The 26,025-nt window shown below is 40.6% G+C and overlaps 4 protein-coding genes across 4 annotated transcripts; 1 reads left to right on the top strand and 3 right to left on the bottom strand.

The window, feature by feature from the left end:
* Nucleotides 1-387: 387 nt before the first annotated feature.
* On the bottom strand, nucleotides 388-1,125 carry LOC123319200. The gene has a single exon (XM_044906064.1). It carries the CDS (start codon nucleotides 1,123-1,125, stop codon nucleotides 388-390), a length of 738 nt encoding a protein of 245 aa, XP_044761999.1.
* Nucleotides 1,126-2,824: 1,699 nt separating this feature from the next.
* On the bottom strand, nucleotides 2,825-4,450 carry LOC123319201. The gene has a single exon (XM_044906065.1). It carries the CDS (start codon nucleotides 4,448-4,450, stop codon nucleotides 2,825-2,827), a length of 1,626 nt encoding a protein of 541 aa, XP_044762000.1.
* An 8,655-nt stretch (nucleotides 4,451-13,105) lies between these two features.
* Nucleotides 13,106-15,288, top strand: LOC123319204. The gene is made up of 2 exons (XM_044906068.1): nucleotides 13,106-14,406; nucleotides 15,077-15,288. Exons 1-2 carry the CDS (start codon nucleotides 13,614-13,616, stop codon nucleotides 15,286-15,288), a joined length of 1,005 nt encoding a protein of 334 aa, XP_044762003.1. The 5' UTR covers nucleotides 13,106-13,613.
* Nucleotides 15,289-20,146: 4,858 nt separating this feature from the next.
* On the bottom strand, nucleotides 20,147-23,674 carry LOC123319205. The gene has a single exon (XM_044906069.1). It carries the CDS (start codon nucleotides 23,672-23,674, stop codon nucleotides 20,147-20,149), a length of 3,528 nt encoding a protein of 1,175 aa, XP_044762004.1.
* Nucleotides 23,675-26,025: the final 2,351 nt, after the last annotated feature.

The raw sequence follows: 26,025 nt of genomic DNA on the forward strand, positions 1-26,025 counted from the left end.
TCTTGCACGTGGACTAATTTCAGTATAATGAAATTATCATGAAAATGGTGTAATGTATGATGTTGAGCAGTCTGAGAGTACTTTACCTTAAGAGATGAACAATTTAGCACCAGGATTGATGCGAGATGACTTGAAAATTAATAACTAGAAGAGGTGAGCGTGAAAATGAGAGGTTAGAAAAGCACTATGAAAGCTAAGAGACGTTACTACTACAGAGCTAACAAAGAGAATGAATTAAAAATGGCTTCAACGGAAACTGGACATCTGACATCTTGTAGAGGGGGCTGCGCCGTCGATGCTGTCGAGTGGAACATCCTTGAGAACTGCCAGTGGCGTCGTTGAGAAGGGGCTGAATTTTTAACATTCCGCCCGCCATAACTAACAGCGTTAGTTATCGAGAAGACTTGAGGGGTTGAAATTCTTTCTTGCTTCGTCTGGAGTGGACACTGGCAGGATTGCCAACTTCGAGATCGGTCTGGTTAGAGTGGACGTGGAGGTCTTGAGAGCGACGACACGAACAAGGCCGTCTGTCCCTGGGTGCACAGCCATTACTCGCCCTAATGGCCACTTGCATGGAGGTAATCTTTCATCGGTGAGGAGTACTAGTGACCCAACCTTTATGTCATGGGCTGGATGGTGCCACTTTGAGATGGACAGTTGACGTTGTAGAAATTGAGTTGACCATTTGGACCAGAACTGCTGGGTGCGTTGCTGAATTAACTGCCATCTTGACAGTCGAGAAGTCGAGAGGTCTTCGAGAGATGGCTCAGGTACGGTGTTCAGAGCTGTACCTATTAAGAAGTGGCCTGGTGTGAGAGCGGAGCAGTCTTCAGGATCATCGCTGAGCGGTTCGAGAGGTCTAGAATTGAGGATGGCTTCGATCTGTGTGAGGAGTGTGATCAGCTCTTCCATGGTGAATGGCTGATCCTTGGTAGCCCGGGCGAGGTGATATTTGAAAGATTTCACTGCTGCTTCCCATTTTCCTCCCATGTGAGGAGCTGCCGGTGGGTTGAAGCACCAGTTAGTACCTTCTTTCAAGAGGAGTTCGGCGATGACCTGGTTTTGTGAGGTCGAGGAGCACGTACACTGGCCAGTGATTTGAGATCTTCTCTGATGGTACACCATCTTTCTGTGAGTTGAGGTGACAGTGGTTCGTCCCATGACAGTTTCTGGAGCCAAAGTTCCTGCAACAACATTTTGGCCCTGATCGTGACAGGGGATACTAAACCAAGTGGATCAAAGAGTTGAGCGATATGAGATAACATAGTACGTTTAGTTACCACAGACCCAGATGAGCTTGAGTTGATCTTGAACGAGAAGTAATCCTCTTGAGGATACCAGAGGAGGCCTAGAAGTTTCGTTGAAGTAGGACAGTCGTCAAATGAGATCGGCGATGGTATCATTTCTTCCTCGGTTACCATCTTGAGCGTACTTGGAGAGTTCGATTGCCACTTTGCTAAGGGGAGGCCGCCCGCCATGCAGAGATTTTTCAGGTCGATAGCGATTTCTGAGAGTTCTTCTTTCGTGTCTGCACCACCATAGATATCATCAACATAGCGACCTTTGGTGAGTGGTGGAATGGCGAGTGGAAACTTGTGACCTTCATCTTCGATGAGTTGGAGGAGGACTCGAATGGCCAAGAAAGGAGCAGCCTTGGTTCCATAGGTGACGGTGGTGAGGTGGTACGTCGCTATCTCATCTTCTGAGGTTCGCCAGAGAATGCATTGGAGATCCCAATCGTCCAGAACAATACATCAATCACATCTAACTGAAGTTTCGCTCCTGTGTGCATGATGTCGTTCAGTGAGAGGCCGGTTGAGGTGGGACTGGAACCATTGAACACTACTCGCAATTTGGTGGAGGAGCTGTCTGGCTTGAGAATTCCATGATGCGGCAAATAGTATCTGGGATGCGAGATGTCTGAGGGAGCCTTCTTCATGTGCTCGAGTTGTTCATATTCAGTGAGGAAGTCCTTGTAGAGCTGGCAATATTCTTGGTTTCCCTCGAACTTGCGAAATTGTCCTTGGAGGCATCGGAAGGCACGTTGTCTGGAAGATCCCAAAAGATTAGATGATGATTTTAATGGGAGTCTTACCATGTATCGTCCAGAAGGAAGTCGAGAGTGAGTGGTCTTGAAGTGGTCTTCACATTCCTGCTCGTCAGCAGTGAGGTGACTTACGGAGGTGGACTTGACTTCTTCTTGTTCCCAGAACTTTTCGAGAAGGCTTTGAAGGTCAGATTCTTGAGTGGCATGGTATTGAGGAGACACACTTGAGCAGACTTCTTGATGAGGGCATATTGGACCTAGGACCAACCATCCAAAGATCGAGAGCTGAGCTGTTGGAGTTGACCCATCTGGCCCTTGTCGGAGTTGAGGAAGAATGATGGAACCATAGACATCAGCACCCAATATGATGTCGATTGGCCTTGAGGTGTAGAACTCTGGATCGGCGAGCTTCAAATTGTCGAGGTGTGGCAAACGTGGTCGTGTGCAACAATTGAAAGATGGTAAATTAGTAAATGGAGATGACAAGATATGAGCATTTATATTCACGGTTTTGTGATTGTGAAGAGATTTCAGTGTGATCAATACTGATCCTCTTGATCTTGAGGTGGCTCCACCAATTCCAACGATGGTGACTTTGGATTGGCTTCGAGGAAGGCTGAGCTGTCTTGAGAAGTCTTCAGAGATGAACGAGAGTTCCGATCCTGAGTCGATGAGAAGTCTTGCTTGGTGCGAGGTGACTGGAGTGAGAACGTGAGCTAGAGCGGTCGAGAGAAAGGTGAGTTGTCTTGGAGAAGTTTTGACGACTGCCCGAAATTTTCAGGCCCTTTTTGAGGTGGCTGGCTTAGCTTCACTGGGCTTAGAAGTAGGCCTAGACGAGGAGGCTTGAGGGGTTCTGGCTGAGGAGGCTTGAGGAGTTCTGGCGGAGGAGACCATGATGATGTGGTCATGGAGTGAGGAGTGATGTCGATCAGAGCACAACCGGCATGTTTGATGAGACCTACATGAGCGGACATTGTGACGGCCAAGACAATTGTAGCACAACTGTCTTCGATGAACAACTTCGTGTCTTTCCGATGGATGACGGCTGTGGTAGCGAGGACAAGTGGCGATGAAGTGTTCGTCACCGCAGTCGTCACAATTGTAAGAGGGCAATCCATTGGGGCGAACTGGTCGTTGAGGAGACTTTGCGGCGGTTTTCGCCACAACACGAGGAGGCACTACACCCGAGACGGGCTTTGAGCAGACCTTTGACGAGGAGACTTTGGATGAGGTGGCAGTGGAGGCGGCAGCGTGCGAGTACGACGTTTTAGGTCGTGAGGCGGGCGTTTTTGAGGAGTCTTCAGGTTCTTCCAGCCACTCCAAAGAGCGGGTATGGGCCTGGAGGAAGTCCATAAGTTTGGTGAGAGGAGGCGATTCGGTGGAGGATCCCAGTTGGGATTCCCACTTTTCGCGAGTTGAGCGGTCGAGATGTTTCGTGATGACATAGACCAGCAGGAAGTCGCATGAATCCAGTGACTGGCCGAGAGCGGTCAAACCTTGTAGAGCTTCTACAAGGTTGGTGAGGAGTGTCTTGTAATAAAGACGAGGATTTTTTTGAGGAGAACAGTGAGGCGTTGAGAATATCTTATCGCAAAGAGCTGCCAAGAGAAGACGTTTGTTCTCATATTGAGAGAGGAGGCTATCCCATGCTATGGGGAACGAGGCGCCAGTGAGGGCTAAGCCAGAAATTAGCTTGAGAGGAGTTGACTGAAGAGACGATCGTAAGTAGTGGAGGCGTTCGACATCAGATATGGAGGTGTTCTGGATTACAAGGGACTGGAAGAGGTCCTTGAATCCTGGCCAACTGGAGTAGTCGCCTGAGAAGACTGGAAGAGGTATATCAGGGAGGCGTGGCTGAGCGGACGTCGACGAAGCAGTCGGTTGAGATGACGGTTGAGATGACGGTTGAGGGGGCTCGAGTTCTTCCTTGAGATGACGGATTCGAGAAGACGATGAGGCGTACAGGAATTCTTCTTCGACGAACACGTCGTTCGAGAAGTATGGATGTTCTATTTGAGACTCCGGCCATGCGCTCTCAAAATGAGCGTGGGTTTTCAAGAACCCTTTATGTTGTTCGTCGAGGCGTTCTTGAAGACTTTCCAACTTTGAGGTGGTCCATTCACTGGGCTCGTCAACGAGCCCAGCCGAGATGTCTTTCATGATCTTGAGGCGGTTCAATTGAGTGGCCATTTTGATCATTAAGCCTGGCGTCACCAGGCGTGATCTTGAGCGGGTCCTTGGTCCCTCTTTCGGAGGGTCGATTGAGGAGGCTTCGTCTTGAGACGGCATGAGGTGGTCAGATGATCCTTCTTTCCGCTGATCAGAGGCGGTCGAGTCTTTGAGGGGGTCTGTGAGCTGGTCTTTGAGCTGGTCTTTGAGAAGTTCTTTTTTCGAGGAGGCCATTATTGATGCTTAAGAGATGAACAGAGAAATATGATTAGTGAAGATGATGAAATTCCAACTCAATCATCCGGCTCGAAGGACCAAATGTTAAAAAATCGAGGGTGTTATGATTTTTAATTAAAGAGTAGTGGACTGTATTAAAAGATAATTGAGTTGGAGATGGTATAAAAACATTTATTAAGAATCATTCACAACCATAAAATGAATATGTCACCTGCATGAAGCTAATACAGTAAAAAGCAACTAATATTAACAACATCTATAAACTCAGAGAGACAATATCCAATTAAAAACAAGAGATGGTCCAGAGCAGTTCAAATGAGAAGTCACTTGATGTCAGACTTAGACGTTGAGGAGTTCAATAAATTCAATATCAACACAACGGTTACACAGTGATAGGGCAATCAATTGAAAATTGATTGCGAGAGCCTCCTTTTTCTATCAGAAAACGCGAAGGTTAGAATATTGAATTTTAAAGAGAAGACGCGAGAGTACAGAGAAATAGGCCCGAGGTGAAACTGCAATGTCTAAGTCTGATCATCAACGAGAAATCGATACATTAAATTTGAGTAGATCAATAATGTTAATGTAAATATGAGCAGAACAAGAGTAGCACAAGTTAAATGAGAAGCACAGAATTAATGAATTTGAGAAGCACTCGAATATTAAAAATAATATGAAAAGGGCAATCAATTCTAATTAAATGAGAAGTTCGATAATAATTAATTAAATGAAAAGGACAATCATAATTAATATGAGAAGAACAAAGTATAATTCATATACATTGAGATGATCTTGAAGAGAGCAAAAATCTATCAATGTATTCAGCATTTACAGAGACGAACTGCTTACAAGTAAGCACGATTAGAACGTTCATCAGAAAAATAGAAGAAACAATTGATAAATTAAGAGAAGTCATGAGAGTACTGAGTTGAATAAATCTCTAATCGTAGATTTTGAGATGTGCTGAAGGCTGAGAAAACTAACATGCATGTTGAGTCCGATGAATGAATATAGAAGAGAAACAATGAGAGTACATATTATAAAGAGTAGACCATACCAAGTGAGTAGACATGAGTGTTCGTGCAGACTTTCCAGGGTGGAGCCTAGGTCGAGGTGTATCGAGCAATGTCATTGATCGTTTAACTAACGTTGAGGTGTTCACATCCTTTTCTGAGAATAACAGCTACATCCAGGGTCCACCCTGGAGAATATGAGGATTCATTCATCTGAAACTCAACACCAATGAATTAGTCATATGTATAAGAGGTGATCATAAGAGTTGTTATAAAAATGATAAAACTGATTCTAATAATAAAGAATATTACGAGAAGACAATGAATCAGATATCAATTCTATGAAGATGAACTTGAGAAGTTTCAATCCTGGTGCTACATACCCATTTTCATGTGAGATGATCTAGAGAAGTCTGAAAATCTATATAAATTATGAAATATGATAAAATATATAGTTTTGAGAGGACAATAGTTCGATTTGAGTTGAGTAGACATTTCAATTGAGCAGTGCTCGCAAGGATTCGGAATCTATTTCTAGATTCTGAATCTCTTGCACGTGGACTAATTTCAGTATAATGAAATTATCATGAAAATGGTGTAATGTATGATGTTGAGCAGTCTGAGAGTACTTTACCTTAAGAGATGAACAATTTAGCACCAGGATTGATGCGAGATGACTTGAAAATTAATAACTAGAAGAGGTGAGCGTGAAAATGAGAGGTTAGAAAAGCACTATGAAAGCTAAGAGACGTTACTACTACAGAGCTAACAAAGAGAATGAATTAAAAATGGCTTCAACGGAAACTGGACATCTGACATCTTGTAGAGGGGGCTGCGCCGTCGATGCTGTCGAGTGGAACATCCTTGAGAACTGCCAGTGGCGTCGTTGAGAAGGGGCTGAATTTTTAACAACCATGATTACGTCGACATATCTGCGTCGAACTACTGGTTGACTTCCGGAAGGTTGTTTCCTGAGACAGAGGGCTTCATGCTTGCCATCCAGGATCAGGTGATTCCAACAAGGAACTACATGAAATATATCGCCAAGGATGCCTCAGTGGCGGATGATAGCTGTCGTTATGGCTGTGCGACACATGAAACTATCCAGCACATCACCGGGGGATGTCAGAAGTTCGCGGGCACGGAGTACAAAAATAGACATGATGCCGTTGCGAAGATTCTTCACCAAGAATTGGCACTAAAACACCAACTTCTAAGTTCGAAAAAGGTTTCTTATTACAATTACCATCCGGATGCTGTATTGGAAAATGAACATCACAAGCTCTATTGGGATCGCACGGTTCTCACAGACCGGAAAATAACCCACAATAGACCAGACCTCATATTGCTCAATAAGGATGAGGACACAGCACTTTTCATCGATGTGGCGATTCCAAATAATAACAATCTTCTAGATAGGCACACTGAAAAAATTTCAAAGTACAGAGATCTCGAGGAGCAAACCAGGAGACAGTGGAAGCTGAAAGATGTCAAGACCATCCCTATTGTCATATCATCTACAGGCCTGATACCGAAGAAACTACTAGAGAACTTGAGGAAACTTCAGCTGGACGAAAATATCTATAGAGTGATGCAGAAGGCGGTACTGCTGGGAACGGCGAGAACTGTACGCAAGTACATGGGAAATTCAGAGGAACACCGTCTGCTCCGACAGGAAGTGCGGACGGAGCAGGAATCCAACCTACAGCAGGGAGCCGAGGAGCGACCCGAACCCGACCGACACCACGAGCCCGATAACCTGGGAAGGGCTCCAACAGAGCTTAATCCTTTTGATATCTGAGATATCTGGGATAAGTGAATTTTCCTCTGGAGAGGAGTGTGAAAGCCGCAAGGCTAAAGTCATAATATGTTTATTAATTCCAAGAAATTACACCAAATAAGATATAAAGATGGAATAAGTCAAAAAACATATTGAACAGGAATCAAACAGACAAAATATTAACATACCTATCTCCTACAGTACGAAATGAATTCAGATAAACTGTATGGCTCTGATTTCAAAATAAAACAATATAAAGATTTCTTAAAATCCTTATCGCAAGTGATCATTCTAATAGTTTTTGGTAGAGCATTGTACATAGATATTGCCATACATTCAACAGTTCTCTCCCTTAGTATTGTCCTTTGAATAGGTACATTATAAGGAAACATTCTTCTGGTGTTATTAACATTTTTGTAATCCTCAAAATAATGAATTTGTTTTCTAAAAAAAAGTAAGAGCCTATATACATATAATCCATAGACAGTGAGTATATTATTTTTTTCAAAATTTCCTCTACATGATTCTCTATAACTCAAACGTAACATAGTACGCAATGCCCTTTTTTGAACAACGAAAATATTTTCCACATTTGATGAACTTCCCCAAAAAATTATTCCATATGAAAGTATGGAATGAAAATTTGCAAAATAGACAAGTTTGAGCACATCGAAATTCACTTGACCTCTTAACATAAATAATGTGTAACATGCAGAGCTTAATCTGGTCTTAAGTTGTTCTGTATGAGGTCCCCACTTTAATTGACTGTCAAGAACTATACCCAAAAATTTCACATTATCTTCAACCACAACACAGCTATCAAGAATATCCACAGTTTCAGGAAAATCTAATTTGGAATTATCACTATGAAAAATCATACATTTAGTCTTCTCAATGTTTAGGACAAGATTATAATTACATAACCAAGTTTTTACCGAGTTAACCACAATATTGCAAACATCAACAGCGTATGGAATACATGACGATCGGGTCAAAATATTTGTATCATCTGCAAATAATCTCATTGAGGTAGTATCCCGGGACGGCATTGTAGACTTAACTGAAAGAGCATGATTTGTTTCAATGCTTTTAGTCAAAACAGCTGGTGATTTTACTTCAGTCCGAGATGAGGGTATACTCTTCATCATCCTCTCAATTAGAGGTTCACATTCACTTTTGATCGCCTTAGGTAGAGAATTAACATAAATTATGAACAATAGAGGACCAACAATACTACCCTGAGGGAGTCCTAAAATTGTTTCAATTTCATCCGAGACAAAGGTTTCACCATCAGCCTCCAGAACTACCCGTTGTTTTCTGGACTTCAAATAGCTCTCTATGAGTTTGAGTTGACTATCTCTGATTCCACAATTATCGAGTACTTCCAAAAGCTTCCGATGATCAACACAGTCGAAAGCCTTCGAAAGGTATAATGTCTATTATGGTATCACCTACTCTTTCGAAGATCTGACTCATTGCTTCATTGGGTATTTGGTCGTTTGCTATGCTTTTCCCATTTTTCAATCGTGCAATTATGGCTCCAATTTATTCCCTATTAATAACTTGTTCGGTCTTCTCATTTTATACGCTTTCCCTATTTCTGTACTGTCTCATACTTTCAGTATCCTCTGTTTCTCTATCTTGTGGGAAATATTTGTCTATAAGGTAAGAATATTAGTCATCGTCATTAATTGTGTTCCATCTTCTTTTCTGATGTTCGTATTTGGTTTGCTACGTTTTTTGTTGATATATTTCCTTAATCTATCCCAGGAAATATGGTAATTTATATCTTTAATTTGGGCTTGTAGGTGTTTTGACCTTCCTCTTGTAGTCATTTTTCTGTTGTTTGTAATCATTCCATAATTGTGTTTTTTGACTTGTATCCTGTTCTTGTTGAGCTGTACGTCTTAGTTGGCGTAAGTTTTGTCGGTCAGTTTGCAACTCATTTGTCCACCAGTCGTTCTGTTCGTTTGATTCTTTCTTTTTGGTTTTTTGTTCGATGTTTTGTTTGTTCGTGATAGTCCTTGTTGTATTTGTTTTTTCAGAGCCTTTTTGAATTTGTTCCAGTTTGTGTTTTGGAAGTCATATGTCTTAATTATTTTCTGTTTATTAGTTATATTTGTCTCATATGTGATGTTTTTGTGTAGGCTAAGTGGATCGTCGTCCAGTATTTTCCAGTTTTGTATCAGTATATCTTTGGTCATTGTCAGGTCTATGTAGCTCGAACCTCTAGGTCCACTAAATGTCGGTCCTAGTTTCTCATCGTTTTGGATATGATAGCGGTTTGTCATTGCCCATTCTAGTAATTTTTCTCCTCGCCTGTCTGTATTATGCCCTCCCCAGGTTTGATTGTGAGCGTTCAAGTCACCTGGTAGTATGTGTTTTCGAAGTTTGTTTCCTGTTTTCCGTGAGTATTCGTTTAGTTTTTTGTTATCAATTCCCCCTGGTTCGTCATATATTGATGTAAGTATTATGTTGTTTCTACTGTCTTTCGCTTCTGTAATCTCCACCGTTGTATAATTTCTGTCAGTTAGATCCTGTCTGGTGGATATGTTTAACGTTTTCTTTGTTAATATTTGTGTTTTCGTTTGTGGCTTACAATTATGTGTTACGTATTCGTCTATTTCGGTGTGTTTGTTATATGGTTCCTGAATTAATACTATGTCTATGTCTTCTTCCCTGATTTTCCTTGTCATCAGTAGAGTTGCCCCTCGTCCTCTGTCAAAGTTGACTTTCAGGATTTTGTATTTCATGTTTGTTTGTCAGTTTGTCCGTAGTCTGTAGTTTGTCTCGTCTGTGTTTCTTTTCTGATGTATATCGGGCAATTTCTATCTCTAGCCGTGTGACGTCTAAGTTCAGGTTCAATTCTAAATATTTTAGAGTTAGGGCAGTCTAATATCCTTGATTTACATTCAATGACTTTAGCCTTGCGGCTTTCACACTCCTCTCCAGAGGAAAATTCACTTATCCCAGATATCTCAGATATCAAAAGGATTAAGCTCTGTTGGAGCCCTTTCCAGGTTTTCGGGCTCGTGGTGGTGGTCGGGTCCGGGTCGCTCCTCGCCTCCCTGCTGTAGGTTGGATTCCTGCTCCACCCGCACTTCCTGTCGGCGCAGACGGTGTTCCTCTGTATTCCCCATGTACTTGCGTACAGTTCTCACCGTTCCGAGCAGTACCGCCTTCTGCATGACTCTATAGATATTTTCGTCCAACTGAAGTTTCCTCAAGTTCTCCAGTAGTTTCTTCGGTATCAGGCCTGTAGATGAAATGACAATAGGGATGGTCTTGATATCTTTCAGCTTCCACTGTCTTCTGGTTTGTTCCTCGAGATCTCTGTATTTTGAAATTTTTTCAGTGTGCCTATCTAGAAGATTGTTATTATTTGGAATCGCCACATCGATGAATAGTGCTCTGTCCTCATCCTTATTGAGCAATATGAGGTCTGGTCTATTGTGGGTTATTTTCCGGTCTGTCAGAACCGTGCGATCCCAGTAGAGCTTGTGATGTTCATTTTCCAACACAGCATCCGGATGGTAATTGTAATAAGAAACCTTTTTCGAACTTAGAAGTTGGTGTTTTAGTGCCAATTCTTGGTGAAGAATCTTGGCAACAGCATCATGTCTATTTTTGTACTCCGTGCCCGCGAACTTCTGACATCCCCCGGTGATGTGCTGAATAGTTTCATGTGTCGCACAGCCATAACGACAGCTATCGTCCGCCACTGAGGCATCCTTGGCGAAATATTTCATGTAATTTCTTGTTGGAATCACCTGATCCTGGATGGCAAGCATGAAGCCCTCTGTCTCAAGAAACAACCTTCCGGAAGTCAACCAGTAGTTCGACGCAGATATGTCGACGTAATCATGGTTGACCTCATTCTGGTGCCTTCCATGCAAAGGTTTGCCAATCAGTTTTTTTTTACAGTTTAAAGCACTCATCAATAGAAAAACATCGCGAAAACTTTCATGAAAGTGGGTGGAATATGACAATAGTATAAATTTTTCAAACTGCCGCACTATTTATTGTCTTGTACTACTAATCTCGTACTAGTAAAATCTCGTAGCACTAATAAAATCTGGTAGCACTAATAAAATCTCGTAATACTAATTTCGTAAGAACCGAATGGAAGAGGCAAGGGGGAAAAATCGGCTGATTTAGAGGTTTGAGAAAGCTCTGTCTCTTCGCGAACCGCTGCACGTCTATATCCGCGAAAACTGCCAAACGAAAGACGAATAACCGAAACATAAGCAGCGAATACTCTCGTCCGGGGAGCCAGAAGAAAACCTTAGAAGAAGCACTAGAAAATTGGTGATTTCTCAACTCAAATGTAAACAAATCCACGTCGGTTGACATAATTGACAGAAGAGAGGTTAGAACCGATCATGGACAGGGAGGGGTACGACCAATTCAACAAATCGATTGCGGAGAGTAGAGTTTTTGGGCTCGGTATTTATGAAATTCATTTTATTGGGTTTTTTTTAAGGAAATCGCCTGGCCTAGCCTGCTAGTGTGAATACTACATTCCTCAACACTTCTTGTTTATCATCCGATACGTTTTTTGTAGTAATTGAGTAATTGGCTACAAAGGTGAATTTTAGGTTGAAAGCGATGGACAAACTGAACATCATACCAGCAAGTTGTCTTTTTCTAGAATTTTGATTGGTACACACTAACGTCTATTCTGAAACTCTTCAGGGTTTTCACTCTCAGTCTCTGAAAAAAAAATCAATTAAAAAATTTAAATAATTGATTTGCCCTTTTGCGTAAATACTTGTCACTTATTAGTCAGGAGCCAATCAGATTGTTGCCTGACAATCAACGAAAAATAGAACTTTAAAATGGTAACTTCGTTACGTCTCCTTAATAAATTAATGTCAATGGAGAAACTACAATTCAAAAATTTCTTGGAAAACTTTACAATGCAAAATTTTAAAGTTCTATTTTTTGTTGATTGTCAGTCAACAATTTTTTTCTATATGATTTGCTCCTGACAAATTAGTGCAAGAGTTTACGCAGGAGCAAACCAATTATTTCTATTTTTTAATTGATTTTGTTTCAGAGACTGGGAGTGGAAACCCAAAAGAGTTTCAGAAGATGCAGAGTCCTCCCAGATTAAATTTCAATCGATTACTAACGCTATGTCTACAGTAAAGAGACAGGTATTGGCCTGACGATCATTTCTCTCTCTATCAATAAAACAGCCAATTTCATGCTAGTATTGTTCAGTCTGTTTCTTTATGTCTATGATTCAAGCGAACTATTTCTTTTTCAGATGAAGATCCTACATTTCATCCGGATAGGGAGAGTGACACTACTGACTACGAGCAGAGTATTTCTCTAGGGGAAGCAAACTCACCGAAAGCGAAGTCTCTTGATAATTCCTTACAGAAATCATTAGATGTAACTATTGACTCCACTACTGACAATTGTGAGAAGGAGAACCTACATGTTTCTGTGTCGAAAGCGAGTGGAGGAGATTTAAAAAAAGATTTTTGCCTGTTTTGTCACAAATGGCAAACAAAACTTGCTAGACACTTAGAAAACGTACACAAAAATGAAGAAGAAGTAAAAAAATTCATCTTTCTACCGAAAGGATGTCATGAGCGAAAACATCTAATTAGCCTTTTAAGGAAAAAAGGAAATTTTCTATATAACACCAAGACGTGTTTGAATGATGGAAGCCTGGTACTGTCAAGGAGACCCAATGCCTCCAAACAGAGAAAAGCGATATATTTCCTTCCATGTCTGAAATGTAAAGCGTTCCATTCGAAGAATAGTTCACGCTTACACGTCAGAGCGTGCACGGTACTATCTAAGAAGTGAAAGAACTCGATCCGTAATTATCAATGCTAAAAAAGTTGAGGCAAGGCTCCATCATGCAGCAAATAAAATGGTGAGAGAGAAAGTATTTCCACCTCTAAGGGAAGACGATAATATTCGAGCTATAAAATATGACGAGTTAGTGATCATCTACGCGAATAAAATGTCGGAAAAATATAGAAATGAGCGATATTTTGAGATGATTAGGCAGAGGATAAGATTAATATCAAGATTTCTAAAAGCCTTGAAGTCCATCAATAAGAATATCCACTGTTTATCCGACGTTTTCGATCCTGCCTACTGCCATGACTCAATAAGGGTTATAAAAACATTGGCAGGAGCAAATGATGAGAGCGGACATTTCAGAAATCCAACGGTAGCCTCATCTTAATGTACTGTTCTAAAGTATCTTGGGAAAATATTGATAAATCACTGCATCATCAAGCATGATGACGTCGGACGAAAAAATGCAAAAAACTTTTTATTAATATTCACTCAAGAAGTTGAGATTAACGTCACTAGAACTGTAACGGAATCCCAAGTTCAAATGAGGAGACAAAAGAAAATTGAACTACCATCCACCGATGATATAAAAAAGTTTTATGATTATTTAAGAAAAAATTTGGATATATCCTATAAAAGACTGAAGAATAAGTTTAGTCCGTCTTCCTGGCTGAATTTATCAGAATATACTCTATTGAGTATACAGGTCTTCAACAGAAGAAGACCTGGAGAACTTGAGAGAATTTTAGTACAGGACTATAAAAGACATGAAGGCATCGGTGCAGATATCGATGAAACAATATCTGAGGAAACTAGGCAGAAGGCTTCGCGATACGTACGTTTTCTGATTCGAGGAAAACTCAATAGCACGGTTCCGGTCATTTTAGATAAGAAACAAGTAAAATGTATTGATCTCCTTTTAAAATACAGGAGCTTCGCTAAAATTTCTAATAAAAACCAGTATGTTTTTGCCATACCTGGAGTAACTGATTTCAAATATCTGAGATCTTGCAACATTATACGCAAACATGCGATTCTTTGCGGGGCCGAACACCCAGAAAGGTTAAGAGGAACACATTTACGCAAACATATAGCTACCACCTGCTTGAAATTCAATTTAGAAGAGACCGAAGTCAAGGATTTGGCAAATTTCATGGGTCATAGTGATAAGATCCATGAAAATATATATCGTCAACCTGTTGCTTCTCGGGATATCTTGAGAGTATCCAAATTACTAGAAAAGGCACAAGGAAGTAGCGAAAATGGGGAGAACAGTTGCAGTGATAATGGGGAGGAAGAAGAGGAAACGAGAGAAGAGAGAAGAAAAAAAAGATCTAGTAAGATTGCGGCTTATTTTCTATATGATATATCTTTCAGCCAATAGATAATATTTCCAATAAGTGATGGCATGGTGACAAATTATTGACTGCTGAAAATATACACCTCCGGTCAAGACTCGAACCCCCGACCTTTCGATTACCGATCATGTGATATTACCAACCGAGCTACCAGACAACAGGAACTCCATTTCCGTTTAGAGGTATACTGAACCAAAATCCAATTGTTGCAAACGTTTTTAATATTCGCAAAGAGTTAGAGATTGTTGAGGTTGCAAGGGAACAACATTCACTTTCGGTGAATCAAATTTCGGCTTATTATGTTCAGTGCCAGAGATTCCTCACCCGCTCCCTGCAGATGTCGCTAATTATAGGCGATGTCAAGGGAAATAGGTAGAAAGGATCTTGATGATCACTGAAAGTGAATGTTGTAGCCTTACCACCTTAACAATCCTTTACCTCTTGCGAACATTAAAAACAATTGAATTCTGGTTCAGTATACCTCTCGACGCAAATGAAGTTCGGGTTCTCTGGTGGCTCGGTTGGTAAGAGAAACAAAAGGGTCGAGAGTTCGAGCTCTGCCCGGAGGTGTACTTTTTCAGAATTCAATAATTCGTTTATATGCCGTCAATTTTCCTTAATTTCCAGTATTAATATCATGTCCTTTCAGCATCTCCATATGGGCCCGTTAAGAGGCGGAAATGGACAAATGAAGAAACTCAGACGGTATTGAGGGAGTTCAAAGAAAATATGGACAGCGGAAAACTGCCATCCTTCAAGGAAATAGAAGAGGTTAAATTGAGATGCACTGAACTCAGTGCAAGATCCTCTCCACAAATTAAAACTTGGATACATAACCAAATAAGAAAAAATAAATGTTGAACATTTTTCATATTTTTATATTTTTTCATTTTTTTCTATTATATATATATATATATATATTTTCCATGTTATTTTCGTTATATTTATGTTATATTTTATTCTGGTTGATCCAAATTCTCGGAAGAAATAATAAATTTATAGCGTACTGAAGTTTGTGTGAATGACTATTATTTCGGAAGTGAATTTCAAAATAATCTTGAATTCAATAATTCATAATTGAAGGTCACTTATATCCTCTTCTCGATATCCAAGTTTTTCAACACTCCACTATCAAGTTGAGGTCTTCGCAAAAATATGAAGCACCCATTTCATATCAGATTTTCGAACTCTTTTCATCTTTTCAAATATGCAAGCGAATTCTCAGAATTACGAATACTGGGTGTAATTTGATAGATACAATCGTTTCATTAATTTTTGTCAACTTGGTATTTTCCAAGTGGTTTTCAAGTGATTCGATATAGAAACAAGAAACATGTGTATCAAATATAAATTAAAAAACAGGGTGATTCACTTATTAAGATTCTAGGAAGAAATTAGTACAGTTCATAAAATACAGACTTCGATGCCCCTCCTTTCGCCGTTTCCATCTCCCAATTGAACACCATGTATAAGTTATTGAGAGAGTGTGCTAGGACACAAAGAAAAACTAAAATTAAATGAATGATTTGAAAAAAAAATCCTTTCTAGTTGCTAATTGAGTAATTAACTCCTTTTAACAGAATAAAAAACCTTCGTGAGTATCTTGAAAAGAGTTCGAGTGATATTTCATTATTTATGTTCTTCAGTTCTTTTAATGAATAAGCTTCAAAATTCGTTGAAACGTATGGTGCAATGCATTAATTTATCGGTGAAAAAAAAAGAAAGAGTTCTCTCAACACAACACAACTGATCAAACTAATCGTAGTGAATGCACTCCGATAGTATTGTTAGTCACAAAATAATAGAACGTTAACTATAACCAAAAATATTCACGATTCACGCAAATACAAAAACAGAATCCAAGAACTACAGCGCCCTCATATATTTATAATAAAATACAAAACTTAAAATTTTTCAAATTGATAATGTAATTTTTTCGTACTCTGGTCGCCCCTTGCCTTTGCTCGGGCGCCAGTAGGGCAATCAGTGAACTCCACGTCTGTCAAAAAATAGAGAGCCGGGGTAGAAATTACAGTGGATAAGGGAGGCAGAGACTTCTCAGTCTCTGCTTTCCAACGGTTTTTAATCGTTCAAGAAAAACCTACCTCTTCTAACAAAAACCTAGATGTAACTGGTTTAAGAACAAACTCTCACTGGCAATGAATGGCTACAAAGTAAATGATCAGTTCTTTATTTCGCCTAGATTAAATTATATACAGAAAAAATACAGGCAAAAATAAATGTTAATATCAACTGGCGGACTGGTCGGCGTGGGGCGGTTGATGAAATACGGTCACTCCAGGAAAATACGGTTAAAATATAGGGTAAATACGGTTAAATTTTGAAAGCCTGGCAAGTCACTCCTTCTGTCGGCTGAAATCAAAGATATTATACACCAAGATGGAGCATACCTTTACTCGATGCATAGAATGTTGTGTCCTCATAATAAACACTGGATATTTACAAACAAACGCGTCAACAGTAAACAGAAACCAGTGGCGTAGTTGAAAAGTTGTAAATAATAATATGTGATATCTTTGATTATAGCCTTGTGAAGATTAATAATGATGGGTATATATGAATTCGATAATTCCATCAATTCGTTTGAAAAATAAAATTGTTTGATATAGTTTCTCGATGAATTGAACTGAAATGACCTGAGCCATGAATTTTTTGCGATATAACTCCGAAGTTTTAAAAGAAATTTTCGCAAAAATGTTTTCTATATTCCGTAAACAAATATCTTTTACTGCTTGCAGACCGCCCATATTCAACCCTGGGGTTACCAATCTGAGGCACGTAGTCCTCACTTTTGGTCTATTCAATAACCGACTGGATTAGTTTGATACTATGCTGAAAACTGATTACTGTAAAGTGATTACTCAAAATGTCATGATCTGAGCGATCTCCCCTCATTGGCGAAATGAAATGATCCACTCGAAATCATGAAATGTTTTCAGAAAATTAACATTTAATTTTTCATGATAGATTCAAATAATGTTCACTGTCCATGCAGGTATTCATAGCAATAAAGGGAGCAATGTAAGAATATTTATTAATTGAAAAATACACCCGTATTATACAATTTTCGTAAAATGTGAATCTTATCAATACAGTAGCATAAACCCCTGTTATAAAAGATGTTACATATGTTTGGAAATAAACGCTAAAAAATATCTTTCTTACAGTAGGATAAACTTATGTAATAATGTATTTCTCAACTTTCGAGAGTAGCCAGATATAAATATTTTGCTCAGGATACTTCGAACAATTTTCCATCCTAGAATAACCTTTCAAAAGTGGCAGCGTAGAAATATCAGTTCTCATCTATCCATATCGATATCGTTCGATCGCGGCCGCTCATATGTGTTCACCGCTTTAAGCGGTGAACACATATGAGCGGCCGCGGCCACGATCACGATCACGATCGTGAGACATCGCGACTGAACGGCGCTATATCGCTGAACAGATCGTGATATTATGTGCGGAATAAAGCGGTGAACACATATGAGCGGCCGCGGCCGCGATCACGATCACGATCGTGAGACATCCCGACTGAACGTCACTTTATCGCTGAACAGAGCGTGATATTATGTGCGGAATATGACATTTGCATGGGACGTTTCTCGATCGTGATCGTGATCGTGGCCGCGGCCGCTCATATGTGTTCACCGCTTAATACAATTTGCATGTGACGAGTTCGATCGTGATCGTGGCCGCGGCCGCTCATATGCGTTCACCGCTTAAAGCGGTGAACACATATGAGCGGCCGCGGCCACGATCACGATCACGATCGTGAGAGATCGCGACTGAACCCCGCTCTATCGCTGAACAGATCGTGATATTGCGTGCGGAATATGACATTTGCATGGGACGCTTCTCGATCGTGATCGTGATCGTGGCCGCGGCCGCTCATATGTGTTCACCGCCTTATTCCGCACATAATATCACGATCTGTTCAGCGATATAGCGCCGTTCAGTCGCGATGACTCACGATCGTGATCGTGGCCGCGGCCGCTCATATGTGTTCACCGCTTTACTCTCTAGGGAAAAGTAAAATTTGACATAACCTTCGCTCATCTACGCTTGAATTGTTCTGCATGCTATGAGAAAATCTTTATAAACATATATATACTATGACTGTTTGAGAAAAGTTGAAAAAGATGCATTTAATTTGGTCAATTTTTTTTACATGCAACTGTTCAAGAATCAGCTGATTTTAAAAATATGTTTTTTTAGAGATTATATTTGTATATAGACCTGCCTCTGAGGTTGATCTCTCAAATTGAATTATCTTCCAAGGGCCCTTCTGATAAAATCAACTCCTCGTGAAGTGATCAACAAACTTCTATGTCGTTCTTTTTGAGCAGAATTCTCAAACCATCAGAAAGGATCAATTCATAGTAAAATACATGTTCATATAACATATATGAGTTTTTTGTAGTATATAGATATAGGTATATCAAGAAACCGTAACAGGAAAAACTGCACTCATTTGGTACTTCATGTCTCAAAAAATTACTTTCAAATTCAGAAGTTCATCAAGAGACTCCAGCAAAGAAACTTTCGTTGACCCATTCACTAGCAGACCAAAAATTCTGAATTGACACCTGTAAATGCTTAAAATTTGATATAACATATTTTCTGCTGTGTCGAATTTTCAACTTTGAAAAATATCTGCTCCGAAACCTCTCAAGTCCTAAGTAAATGCCGTGAACAGAAGAGTGAAAAAACAACAGGTTTTTTCATATAACTTTAGAATTTGAAGTGGATCCTTCCAGCTTTCGCACTACCAAATGTTAAACTATGACAGGTGTTGCTTATTATAACTCGAATTTGCAATTGATTTCATGAACACTTTTTCAGATATATGTAAATTTGACAAATCTCAATGTGGTAAAAAATTTTCTTGTTTTGTTTTTTTATGTACGAAAATTTGTATTGAATACCCATCTCCATTTTCACCAGTGTCCTTGAATATAAGCTTTTTCAAAAATGATGATAAAAAGTTCAATTCGAAACATCATTACAACAATTGGGTGCCCCAAATGCCGATAGTTAATAATTAATATAATTTTAATAGTTAATATCCATTGTTCCTCGAAATGACCTCTAGGTGCAATTTCTTTAGTTCCTCAAACTACCCGTTTTGTACTTGAAAGTTCCCCAAACTGCACGCTAGAAGGAGTTCCTCAAACTGACCTGAGCATACACGATAGTTCCCCGAAGTACACGCTACGTGATCTCCAAGTGACCCAAAGTGACCACTTGTTCCTCGAAGTGACCGTTCTGTATATGATTTGTTCCCCGAACTGACCGCAACGCATATATATATATTTTTTTTTTTTTTCACCATCTAGGGTTCTGGTTACTAAGAGGAACCGGGTCATATCTGACCAAAATTCTCTTAGGTCGTTGTCAGGAACATTCTCACAATCCTAGCTGTCCACAGGATCACTTCCTTCTGTGCTATGCTAATGATGTCAGGTCTGTTATGTGTTATCATTCTATCCGTTTCAACTGAGTTGTCCCAGTAAAGTTTGAAGCCTTGGTTGTCCAGTACAGTTGCAGGTACGCAAGGTATATATATATATATTTTTTTTTTTTTTTTTTTTTTTTTTTTTTTTTTTTTTTTTTTTTTTTTTTTTTAGTTTCACACATATTCGTGGGTTTCTCGCGACTACCCGGACTTGCCGTCAAGGGTAGTCCCGTGCTGCTGCTAGTGAGGGTATAAGGTTTTCCTTATTATATTCACTGTTCCCAGTATAACCGCCTTTTGCATCCACATAATCGTGTTTTGTGGCAGCTTCAATTCGAGTAGATGTTGGGTGGTTTTTCTGTGGACGAGACCGTTGGCAGATATTATCAGCGGCATTATTCTCGCATCCCTCAACTTCCACATATCCCGGATTTGTTGTGCCAGCGCTTCATATTTTGTCATCTTTTCGGTGTATGTTTTCGTTAAGTTCTGGTCCTGCGGCACAGCAAAGTCTATGATGATTGCTGTTTTATTGACCTTATCGAATATTACCATATCGGGTCTATTGTGTACGACCCTTCTGTCGGTTATTATTGTTAAGTCCCAGTATATTTTAAATTGCTCGTTTTCTTTCAATGTTTGCGGTGCGTATACGTGGTGTGGTGTAAAATGCGGAATTAATTCTTTTTGTAGGCATATTAGTTGATGCACAACTTTCCCCATGTTGTCATGTCGGGTGAGATATTTGGTGTTCGCTATTGTTGTGCAGCCTGATGTGAGGTGTTGGACTGTTTCCTCAGCGCTGTTACACAACCTGCACTTTGTTGTTTCTACCTGTTGTTGAAGGATGTGTTTCAGGTAAGTTCTTGTTGGAACAACCTGGTCTTGGATGGCCTGGAGTGTTCCTTCCGTTTGAGGAAAAAGATAGCCTTGCTTGAGGTAGGTGTTGGAGGTTGTCATGTCTACCTCAGGTTGTTGAAGGCTATTGAAAAATCTGCCATGCAGCGCTTTGGATTTCCATTTGTTCCTTAATTTTTCCGCAGGGTCTTCTTCTTGTATATTTCTGGATGTTGAGGCAATTCGGCGCTGTGCTGCTATCCATTGATGGAGAGGTAAGTTGTTTTTTTCGAAGTATTGTGTTAATTTTTTTTCCTCTTTCAGGCAGGTATGTTCCAGGCTGCTGAGTCCGCGTCCTCCTTCTTTTCGAGGTAAGTAGAGCCGCTCTATCGCAGAGTTTGGGTGTAGCATGCCTTGTTGTGTGAGTGTTGTTCTTATTCGTCTGTCCAAGTTCTCCAAATCTGTTTTCGACCAATTTAGTATTCCAGCCGTGTACGTAAATGTGGGTATAGCCCAGATGTTGATGGCGTTTATTTTGTTTTTGGCGGACAATTGTGAGTTGACTATCTTTCTTGTTCTTCTTATGAGTTCTGTTTCTGCCGCTTTCTTATTTTCTTGTTGTTTAATTTCGTACGTTTGCTGTATGCCAAGATATTTGTACCTATCTTCCGCCTTCATGTTCGCCATCTCTCGTCCATCTGCCAGTCTGATGTTCTCGCCTTCCACCAATTTTCCCCTTTTTACCTCCACCGTTGCACACTTCTCCAGACTGAATCTCATCCCTATGTCTGTGCTGAACCTCCGTACGAGTTCAAGCTCTCCTTCTAGTTGTTTTTTTCCTCTAGCGTACAGTTTGAGGTCGTCCATATAAAATAAGTGTGTTATTTTCTTCTGTTCTTCTATTTTGTAGCCGTATTCAGATCTGTTCAGCATGTTGCTTAGAGGATTCAGAGCGAGGCAAAATAGCAGCGGGCTTAGTCCATCTCCCTGAAATATGCCCTTTTCGATCTTTATTTCCTCCGTGTTGTATTTGGTCCTCTCGGTGTTGACTGTAAGTGTTGTGCGCCACATTGACCGTAGGCTTTCTATTAAATTGATTATTTTCTTGTCCACCTTGTATATTTCCAGGACTTCCAATAGCCACGAGTGGGGCACCGAGTCGTATGCCTTCCGATAGTCGATCCAGGCCATTGATAAGTTCTTCAGTTTCCTCTTTGCCTGTCTCGTTAAGATGCTGTCAATCATCAGAAGTTCCTTACTTCCTCGCCCGTTCTCTCTGCATCCTGCCTGTTCCCATGCCATAATGTTGTTTGTTTTTAGGTGGGTTCGAATCTTGTGTCCTATGGTAGAGGTTATTATTTTGTACGCTGACGGTAAACATGTTATGGGTCTGTAATTTTCAGGCTGTGTCAGGTCACCTTTTTTTGGGAGCATGAGAGTCGTGCCGTGTGTAAAGTACTTCGGTATCTTGTTGGGATTTTCTATGGCCTCTTGTATCAGTTGTGCTAGTGTTTGATGCGTGTGTGAGAACGATTTCCACCAAAAGTTATGTATGCCGTCTATGCCGGGAGTAGTCCAGTTTTTCATTCTCTTAATTGTGTTCTTGACGTCTTCCTCTTCTATGTTCATCGTGGACATTTCTTGAAGATTGGCATGTTTCTTTTTTTCTTGCTCAATCCATGTTGCCTCTGTGTTATGTGTTCCTTTATTTGACCAAATCTTCGACCAGTACTTGTGCATGTCGGTTGGGGACGGGGTTTTCGTTGTTTGTACGTTCTTGTCTTCGTCCAGTTTCCTGAAGAACTGCCTCTGATTGTTTGCGAACAGGTTGTTGTCTCGGTATCTTTGAGTCCTCTTATTGTATCTCCTCAATCTGTTTCCTAATGCTGCGATCCTTTGTTTAAGGCCTTCTGTGTACGTCTTTATTCTCTCCTTGTATTGTGGTTCTTTCTTTTTGAGTTTGAGTTTCCGAGTATATTCTTTTATCTTATTTTCGACTCTCGTGCTAGGGCTTGTGTTGTTTAGGTATGCATGTAATACTCCTATTTCCTTCCTAAGATTGATTATCTTCTTCTGTATTCTTTCTTCCCATGGTGGTCTTTGTTGGTGACGTTTAACTTGTGTTGTCTTTTTGACTTCGATTTTTAGGATGATGCTGGTTACTGTCGCAGCGCAGTAGACTGTGTGGCAGAGCTCTTCGAGGTTCCTCGCGTTTTTGAATTCTGGCCCTAAGGCGTTGTTAACGGCTTGAACAGTTTCTCGGGTATTCTGGTTTTGGTCAATTCTTGGGATTTTGGGTCTTCTATCTATTTCTATTCCTTCCCATTTCATGGTGACTTGCTGGTAGAGCGTCCTCATTCCTCTTGCGACCTCATCGAATTCAGGTTCTATTAGTTGGTGTTCCCTCTCATCTTCTTCGGTCGGTGGTTGTGCTGTTGTGCTTCTCCGTTGTATGCTCCTTCTTATGTTCTCGACCGTTCCGCCCATTGAATTTCTCGCTATGTTTGCCTTAATTGCTTCGATCTCGTCCAGCGCTAGAAGTTTTCTGGTCTTTATATTTTTCACCTGGGCTATGAGGTGTTTTCCCGTGAATGGTTTTCCTGGGTGTGACTCCGCCCAAATTCCTGCCAGTTTTTCGGCGTACTTTTTTGTTTTTGTTTCACCCTCAGTGGCTTCAAAATAAGCATTGATCAGACTGACGTTCATTTCTCTCGTCCAATGCTGCCTTTTGGGTTTTTGGGTTATAGCGGGATTGTCTTGTGTGGTCGACCGATCCAAGCTGTTCCCCCCTCCTATCCTGTTTGATCTGCGAGGCCTTGTGGTTCCATTTCGTAGAGTAGCGCCACTTGCTTCACTGTTCTCCACTAGAGACTGTGCCGGTCTTCCTCCAGGAGCAGTCTCCACTCCGGAGGCGGTTTCCGAGGCTTCCATTTCTTCATCGAAAGCGATTCATTTTCACAATGTGAGGGTTGCTAACCCACCACATTGGTGACCTCGGGTATGCGGGGTCGTCACTCCCCGAGAGCACAAGTCTCCCCTGCATATATATATATATATATATATATATATATATATATATATATATATATATATATATATATATATATATATATTTTTTTTTTAATTTCACACTTTCGTGGTTGTATCAGATTGTCCGGGCACAAATGCCAAGGAGTCAATCTTCCGTCAATAAGGATAGACCACCTGCCGTACGATGTTCACTGTACCCAAGATAACAGCCTTCTGCATCCAACATATTGTGTTTGGGGGTAGTTGGAGTTCCTGTATATGTTGTACAGTTTTCTTATGGATAAGCCCATTGCAGCTGACGACTAGAGGCTTTATTTCCACCCATTGCAGTTTCCAGATGTTCTTTATTTGCCGCGACAGCGCCTCATACCTTAAGATTTTCTCTTTATATGCTTTCGCCAAATTCTGATCGAGAGGCACTGAAAAGTCAATAATAATGGCATTGTTTTTCCTCCTATCCCATACCAGCATGTCGGGTCGGTTGTGTTCCACTCCCTCGTCGGTCGTAATCGGTAAGTCCCAGTACACTTTGATGTTGTTGTTTTCCATCAGCCCCTGGGGATTGTAAGCGTGGTGTGGGGTGAAGTGCTGGATAAGTCCCTCCTTCAAGCAAAGCAGCTGGTGCACAACCTTACCCATATTATTGTGTCGGCTGAGGTATTTTGTTCCGGCTATAGCTGAGCAGCCCGATGAGAGGTGTTGGACTGATTCCTCTTCTTGATTGCAGTCTTCATTTAGTGGTTTCAACATTCTGTTTAAGTATATGTTTTGTGTATACTCCTGTTGGCACTACCTGGTCTTGTATGGCCAAAATGGTTCCTTCTGTCTGGGGGAAAAGGTATCCTTGTTTCAGGTAAGTTGTTGAATTCTGTATATCGACTTCCGGTTGATGTAGACTCGCATAAAACCGTCCATGTTTCGATTGCCAGCTTTGTCTCCACAATTCATATGGGCTTCCTATTTCAGGTTCTGTGCTCTGGGTTTCTGAAGTTGCCCCAGGAAAACAGAGGTTAGACACCAGGTGCTGCAGAGGTAAGTTTCCCCGAGAGAAGTCATTTTTCAGTTTACGTTCTTCTCTCAGGTAAGAATGCTCTATGTTGCCCAATCCCCGTCCGCCCTCATTACGTGGTAAGTATGTTCTCTCGATTGCAGATCTCGGAATCAACATGCCACTTTTTGTGAGCGCAGCCCTTACGCGTCTGTCCAATCTTTCCAGATCAATTTTGGATCAGGAAAGTACCCCAGCTGTGTACATAAATGTCGGTAGTGCCCAGATATTTATGGCCATTATTTTATTTTTGGCTGATAGCTGAGTGCTTAGGATTTTTCGCACCCTCTTCATCATCTCCTCCTCCACTTCGGCTTTGTTTTCTTGCTGTTTGATTTCGTAGGTTTGTTGGATACCCAGGTACTTGTATCTTTCTTTTGATCCCAATCTACCTATAATTTGACCATCCGATAAAACAACATCCTCCCCTCGGTCCAGTCTTCCTCTTGTTACGTCCACCATCGCACATTTTTCTATGCCAAACCTCATGCCAATATCCTTGCTGAATTGTCTCACTAGTTCCAGTTGTCCTCCAGGTATTTTCGACCCCTAGCGAAGAGTTTGAGGTCGTCCATAAAGAATAGGTGTGTGAGCTTATTAATTTGATCTATGGAGTAGCCATATGCCGATCTATTTAGCATAGTACTTAGCGGATTGAGAGCAAGGCAAAACCATAATGGACTCAGGCTATCTCCCTGGAATATTCCTCTTCTAATTTTTATTAGCACTTCATTTTGCAAGGTTGATGTTGAATTACCTATCTTGAGTGAGGTTCGCCATGTGGACATCAAGTTTGTAAGGAGAATTATCACCTTTGGGTGTATTTTGTAAATTTTCAACACCTCCAGGAGCCATGTGTGAGGGACACTATCGAATGCCTTCTGATAATCCATCCAAGCTATCGAGATATTCTTTTGTTTTCTTTTTGCTTGCTTGGTGATGGCATTATCTATGACGAGCAGTTCTTTACTTCCTCGTCCTCTCTTTCGGCATCCATTTTGTTCCCAGGCCATTATTTTGTTGTTCTTCAGGGGATCTTCGATTTTGTGGGCAATTATCGATGTGAGGACTTTATAAGCCGATGGAAGACAGGTAATCGGTCTGTAGTTTTCAGGACGGCCCAGGTCACCTTTTTTGGGTATCAAGAGCGTCGAGCCTTTTGTAAAGTATTCGGGGATATCAGAAGGGTTTTCTATAGCATTCT

This window comes from Coccinella septempunctata, chromosome 8 (genome assembly GCF_907165205.1).
Source record: "Coccinella septempunctata chromosome 8, icCocSept1.1, whole genome shotgun sequence".
Lineage (NCBI taxonomy): Eukaryota > Metazoa > Arthropoda > Insecta > Coleoptera > Coccinellidae > Coccinella > Coccinella septempunctata.